Source organism: Lepidothrix coronata, unplaced genomic scaffold, assembly GCF_001604755.1.
Source record: "Lepidothrix coronata isolate B3197 unplaced genomic scaffold, Lepidothrix_coronata-1.0 Scaffold304, whole genome shotgun sequence".
NCBI classification, from domain to species: domain Eukaryota; kingdom Metazoa; phylum Chordata; class Aves; order Passeriformes; family Pipridae; genus Lepidothrix; species Lepidothrix coronata.
In genome coordinates, this window is record NW_016690484.1 from 767,497 (window position 1) to 774,280 (window position 6,784).

Here is a 6,784-nt window from a genome sequence, read left to right on the forward strand (position 1 = left end):
CTCTTCTCTCCCTCCCCCGCCACCTCTCCCTTTTCTCCCCTTTTCTCTTCCCGCGGACAATGCGGAATTTTAAGAAGGATTTGAATGTTATTTCGGGAAAGCAACATCCATGAGCGCCCGTAAACGCGTGGGAAAAACAACAAGTGGTTGGGAAGACGGGGAGAGGGGAGAGGAGTGAGCGTTCCTGCGTGGCCGGGGGGTGTCGGTGGGCACCGGAGGGTCCCGGCGGTGGGGCGGGAGGCTCGGAGAGCCCGGGAGGTGCTTAAAATAAACATGTTTGCCGTGGTTAAAATAAAGCTCTTCGGGTTTTTCACCGCCGGTTTATCCCCCCCGCGGATAACCCGGGATCCTGTCCCGGGAAGGGCAGGGATGTGCTGCCCCTGCGAGCCCCAAATTCCCCCCAGATAACACCGCCCGGTTGGGATGATTCCTCCAGGGAATGCTTTGGGAATGAGGGTCCCGGCTCTCCATCCCCGGGGAGGGGGTCCCCGCTTCCCACCTCCGGGCTTTGCAGGGTGGACACGGGCTTCCCCTGCCTGGGAATGGTGGGATCCTGGCAGGGATGGGGGGCTCCTGGAAGGGATAGGGGTGTTCTGGAAGGGATGGAGGGGTTCTGGAAGGGATGGAGGGGTCCCAGCCAGGGATGGGTCGGTCTCGGCGTAGATTCAGGGGGTCCCGGTGGAGGTGTCAGGAGTCCTGTAAGGGATGGGAGTGATCCCGGCAATGATGTCGGACATTCCAGCCGGGAACGGAGAGGTCCCGACGGAGATCTCAGGAGTCCCAGAAGGGTTGGAGGGATCCCGGTGGAGATGTCGGGGGTCCTGGAAGGGATGGAGGGATCCCGGTGGAGATGCCGGGGGTGCCGGCGGGGACGGCAGAGGTCCCGGCCGGGGAAGGCAGAGATCCCAGCCCGGGATGTTGGAGGTCCCGGCCGGGGATTGCGGAAGATCCCAGCCCGGGATTTGGGAGATCCCAGGCGGGCAGGGCGGGGGTCCCGTCGGGGCGGTGGCGGCGGCGACGGGCGAGTCCCGGCGGAACAGAGATGCAGCGGGGGGAAAAAAACCGCCAATAACACTTTAATGGAGTTTGCGGCGATGTGGCCGGTCGCTACCAGAATACACATTTATAAGCCATAAATAAAGCATACAGAAACGATAAATTAATCAGATCCAAGTAGTTTACTCTCCCGGTAACATCAAGCGTTTGTTTCAATTACAACGATCTATCCTGCCTTTTTTTTTATTTTATTTTATTATTATTATTATTATCATTATTATTATTTATTTTTTCGTATTTTTTTTTCTCTTCCCCCCCTCCCCCCTTTTTTCCCCCCTTTTTACAACGTTACAAGACTTTTGGTCCTCGGATTCCAAACTAGCGCGGGTTTCACAATAGAGGAGGGTTCCGTTTTCCTCGCGGGGGTTTTTGCTTTGCCCCCGCCACTTCCACACAGAAAAATAGATATATTTATACCTCCTTGAGACGACGACAACGAAAAAAAATAAAAATAAGCCCGAGAGAACCCCCTTCTCCCCATCCCCGAGCCCCCCAACCCGCCCTCCCCACCGAAACGAACCACCCCACAAGGCAAACCGAGGGAATCGCAGCCCCTTCCCCCCCGGGTGGCTTTGGGCCGGGGAAGGGGGTGGGGGGGAGTGACCGACACGCCTGCCCTTGGCACGGGCCCGCGAGACACACGGCTGCCGCTTCCCGAAGGGATGCAAACATCTGGAGCCAACAGAAAAAAAAAATAGATAGATATATGTATGTATATGCACCGTGCTGGCCAGCGCTCAGAGTCCGCCGCGCTGCCGGGGGGCCGCGGGGGGGGCGCGGGGGGGGCTCCCCCCCTCTCTCCGGGGGCGGCTTTCGCCGCTCCCCAGCCTAGGAGGAGTTCATGATGGGCCGGGAATACACACCTTGGTAGTAAGAAGTCTCTCCGGCTAAAGGGGAGGACTCCAAGCCGGGTTTGTTCGTTACGGGCGCCATGGCCAGGCTGCCGGGCATGGGCGAGGCGTAGCCCGAGTAGTGCATCACCTGCTCGTAGGCCTTCAGGTCCATTTTGTGGTGGTGGTGGTGGTGGTGGTGCGGGTGGTGGTGCTGCTGCTCCGAGGAGGACATCAGGTTGTTGATGGAGAAGGGGTGGTTGAAGGCGTAGTGGTGCTCGGGCTTGAGGTGGGCGTCATGGGGCAGCCCGGCGTGCGGGGGGGCCAGCAGGTGCTGGCCCGGCGAGGCCGACGGCTCCCCGGGGCTCAGCCCTGCCGGGCCCTTCAGGTCGGCCAGGGCGCGCTTGTGGTCCTGGCACGGCGAGGCGCTGGCCGGGGACTCGGCGCCGCCGGAGCCCTCGGAGCCCCCCGAGGAGCTGCCCTCGCCCAGGGGCTGGCTGGGGGGCTGCCCGGGCCCCTTCTTGCCCCCGCCGCCCGCGCCGCCGCCCGCGCCGCCCCCGTCCTTGGCCGCCAGCTGCTTCTCGCACTTGAAGCGCTTCTGGCGCCGCAGGTAGCAGCCGTTCTCGAACATGTTGCCCGAGTCGGGGTGCAGCGTCCAGAAGGAGCCCTTGCCCGGCTTGTCCGGGGAGCGCGGCACCTTGAGGAAGCAGTCGTTGAAGGACAGCGAGTGGCGGATGCTGTTCTGCCAGCGCTGCTGGTTCTGGCGGTAGAAGGGGAAGAGGTCCATGATCCACTGGTAGATCTCGCTCAGCGTCAGCATCTTGTTGGGCGACTGCTGGATGGCCATGGTGATGAGGGAGATGTAGGAGTAGGGCGGCTTGGCGTGGGTGTAGCTCCGCCGGTACGTCTTGGGGTCCCGCGAGCGGTTCAGGTTGGACTGCCCGTAGATGGGGCTCATGGAGTTCATGTTGGTGTAGGGGGCCAGGGCGTTCATGGAGCCCGCTTGGCCCCCCATGGGGCTCATGCTGGGGCTCAGGTGGGCGCCCATCCCCGCCACGCCGGCCGAGCCCATGCCGGGCATGGCCCCCGCGCCCGGGGACATGCCGGCGAGCGAGGGGCTCATGCCCGTGTTGGCGTAGGACATGTTCATGGAGGTGGCGGCCGTCATGTTGGCCGTGGTGCTCATGGCCGACATGGTCATGTACGTGTTCATGCTGTTCATGCCCAGCCCCGCGTTCATGTTGCTCACCGAGGAGTAGCTCTGCGGGGGCAAGCGACACACAGGGGGGGACGTGGCAGAGGGGGGCAGCCGGGTCACCCCGCGGGGGCCGAGGGGAGCGGGGACGGCGGGGGACACCCCCCAGCCCAGCCCTGCCCGGGTCGTGGCCGCCGAGAGGCCCCGCAGCCCCGGAGCTCCGCGGGGCGGGGAGGGGGGGGGAAGGGTTAAATCCCGGCGCGGGAGGGGTTGTTTTTCTCCTTAATGAAAAACAAATATATTTTTATATATATATTAAACCGGAGACGGGCTGGCAGCAGGATCGGCGGAGCCGTCCCGGGAAGGAGAGTTGGAGGAAGGGGAAGGGACAGCGCTGCCCGGAGAGCGAAAAATACCTGGGAGTGAGGAGGGGTGGGGGCGGGGGGGCAAGGAAAAAATAGGGAGCAGCCGCCCGCAGCCCTCCGGGACCCCGCGACCCCCACCCGCACCCCGGGTCCTCCACCCGCACCTCGGGACCCCCACCCGCACCTCGGGACCCCCGCCCGCACCTCGGGACCTCCGCCCGCAGCCCTGAACCGCAGTTTGGTGCCAACGTTAACCGTGCCCCGGGGCTGGGGCGGCGAGGGGACCCCGGTTGGGGCCGGGGGGCACCGGGGGGGGGCGGCGGAGCCCCGGTTCCTTCCTTACCTCGGGCTCCCCGTAGTAGTTGCTCCAGTCCGTGTGCTCATGGCCTTCCATTTTCACCGCTCCCAGCATACTGGAAGTGGAGTGCATGGCAGTTTAAAATTTAACAGCCACAACAAACGACGACAGAGAGCAACCCAAAAAAAAAAAAAAAAAAAAAAATTCAAAAAAAAAAAAAAAAAGAAGGGCGAAAAAAAAGTCCCCAGCCCTCCCTCCCCTCCGCCGGAGCCTCTGGAGGAGGAGGAAGAGGAGGGAGGGAGGAAGGGGGGGATGGAGCGGCGCTGGGGCTGGGGTGGGATTTTTTCGCCGCTGCTCCTTGGGTGGGTTTTCGCAGCGCTTCGCGGCGAAGAGTCGCCCGGAGGCGATGGAGGAGCCGGAGGAGGAGGAGGAGGGAGGAGGGAGGAAGAAGAGGAGGAGGAGGAAGAGGAGGACAAGTGCTGCAGTGACGTGGGTGCCCGAGTGATATAGCACGGAGCGGCCGGGCGAGCCTCCAATCCCCAGGTCCTCGGCTGCCCATTTGAATAATCAGCTCACACCTAGGCGGGAGCGGCTCCTCCGCGGCCCCCCGCGCACCTCTCCGCGCCCGGCGCGGGGGGCCGCCAGCACCCCGGGGCTCCCCGACCACCCCGGCACCCCGTTCTCCCCCCCGCCCCTGCAGGGCGATCCTCTGGGAGACGATTCCCATCGCACCCCCCGCTCTCCGGGAAGCCCCGACGGGAGCTGCCCCCTTCCCCGGCACCCCCGATGGGAGCAGACCCCCTGCAGCCCCCCGAAAACATCTGTATGTCCCCCCCGGCAGCGCCCCGGCCCCAGCCCGGCCCCGCGCACCTTTTCTCCCCGCCGCTGCTCAGCGGTCCCGGGGGTCCGCCCGCGCCCCCCGCCCGCCCGCCCGCGCCCCGCTTCTGTCCCCCCCGGCAGCTCCGTACCCGCCGCCGCGGCTTTTCCCCGGGCGCCGGCTCCTCCCTGGGCTCCGGCTCCGGTTCCTGCAACAAAATCGCAACTAAACCAAGCAGGGACGGCAGGGGAAGGGCGGGGAAGCGCCGTCGGGGCGGCGGGGGCCGTGCCGGTGCGGGGTCCCGGTGCGGGGTCCCAGTGCGGGGCCCCGGTGCGCGCCGTCGGGGCAGCGCCGCCGCTCCCGCTGCCGAAGCGCCTCGGAGTGGGGGGGGAAAGGAGGAGAGGAGGAAGAGAGAAAGGAAGGGAGGAAGGACAGGCGGATGACAAAAATCACACACCCCCCCACCCGGCTCCAAAACAACCCCCCCCCGGCTCCAAACCCCCCCCCCCCCCCCCGGGGGGGGGGGGGGGGGGGGGCACCGAGGGCGGTGACAGGGACCGGGGGGCTTCCCTGCACTTCCATTCCCCTCTGGACGGGGCCCGTGCGTCCCCCGCCAACATCCCTGCCCGGCCCCCGGAGCTGCAGTTCGGCCCCCGCCGCCTCCGCCGCTCCCGGGAGCTGTTCCACAAATTCCCACCTATATCTGCCCACCGTCAAAAAAAACCCCGCAAACTTTATTTATTTACCGATTTGTTCAATTAATTATTTATTTATTTACCTATCGCTCCCGAGAGGGCTCCCTCCCCACCCCTCGCCGACTCCCCCTCTCGCCGATAGTTTTTAACCACCCCTCAAAGAGCAGGATTTTACACACACACACACACACCCACACACCCACACACACACCGCCCTGCGAACACCCCAAAATCTCCCTCGGGACTCTTTCCCTGAGCTCCAACATCCCTCAGGAGTCGTTGCCAACCCCGCTCGCCTCCTCTAGAAGGGCACTCTCCTATCGCGATAGCCGCGACAGCGGCTGGATTTGGGGGATTTGGGAGCCGGTTTGGGCCGGGATGTGGGGGTGACACCTCCAAAAAGAGGGAGGGGCCGCCCCTGTCCCGCCCCCAACAGCGGTGACGGGGCGCCCCCTGTCGCCCGTTGTGGGTCCGTGGGAGGGGGGTGGGTGACACCCCCAGGGGCCGGGGGGACCCTGGGGACCCCCCCAGAGTGGGTGTTGGTCGCTCCGAGGGGCTCCCCGGGGGTCACTCCGCCTGCACCCCGTGGTTTCCATTTGCTCCGAATCCCCCACCCCAGCTGGAAGGGGGTCCCGGGCTCGGCACACCCCGACACCCCAATCTCTGACCTCACACACCCCCAGGGAGCTTCCTGCTCCTGGAAGCATCACGGAGCGCAGTCCAAAGGCTCAGGAAGGGAGAATTCTGGGAGAATTCGGGAAAATTCGAGGGACTGGGCACCATGAGGATCATCAGCTCCAAGATCCTGTCCCCACTCCCCGCTGGATCCAGACATTTTGGGGTGAGGGCTGGTTGGCTTTGGCAGCACCTCTTCCCTCTGAACACGAGGTGCAGGAGGCGAGTGTGTGTTCTGGCATGGCCAGATTTGGTGGGGAAGCTCCAAGAGGAGGAGGAGACAGGCCAGAAGGAGAATTTCCCCGTGCAACAAACTCTCCCACCTTCAGGCCTTGGCCCTGCAGATGCTGGGACAGATGTTTGTGTCTGACACCCCCACACGAGGGGTGGCAGGAGGCTGGTGCCCACCCCGAGCCTGGCAGCTCCCGGGTTTCCTGGTTTCCCAGTTTTTGCTCTTTACCAAGTGCTGTTTCCACCCCCTCTTCAGGTTGCAGAACTCAGAGTTTTGTCACCCCCAGAGCTGAGGTTTTTCTACCTCCTGTGGATTGGGAGCTGCAAAGGAGAGTTGCTTCCGCAGAGCCCTGTATCCTTGGATTTTATCCCAAAACGTTTGCTCGAGGCCACTCCTCAGCTGCAGGGAACATTCCTACAGTTGGTGATGCAGCCCCAACACTTAAATCTCATTTTGGATTGTCTGTCCCACAGCCCAAGTGTCCCACTCTGCCCGGGCCATGAAGGACCTTCCGTGGAGTGAGAACCTCTCCTGATCCAACACATCCCTTGTGCCTCAGGGAATGGGGGTGTCTATCCCACTCCACTGGGACATGGAACCGAGAGTGAACCACAGCCACCA

At 63.9% G+C, this 6,784-nt stretch overlaps 1 protein-coding gene across 1 annotated transcript; it reads right to left on the reverse strand.

Moving 5' to 3' along the window:
• Nucleotides 1-1,058: 1,058 nt before the first annotated feature.
• Nucleotides 1,059-3,876, reverse strand: FOXA2 (forkhead box A2). Its single transcript, XM_017837401.1, has 2 exons — nt 3,790-3,876; nt 1,059-3,147 (listed from the first exon to the last, which is right to left on the reverse strand). Exons 1-2 carry the CDS (start codon nt 3,874-3,876, stop codon nt 1,885-1,887), a joined length of 1,350 nt encoding a protein of 449 aa, XP_017692890.1. The 3' UTR covers nt 1,059-1,884.
• Nucleotides 3,877-6,784: the final 2,908 nt, after the last annotated feature.

What these genes read in the sequence shown, in the direction of transcription:
- FOXA2 (XM_017837401.1), bottom strand. Translation starts at nt 3,876, where the DNA reads ATGCACTCCACTTCCAGTATGCTGGGAGCGGTGAAAATGGAAGGCCAT. An exon ending in ACTACTACGGGGAGCCCGAG is followed by an intron (nt 3,148 to 3,789) that starts GTAAGGAAGGAA and finishes TTGCCCCCGCAG; the next exon opens with AGCTACTCCTCGGTGAGCAA.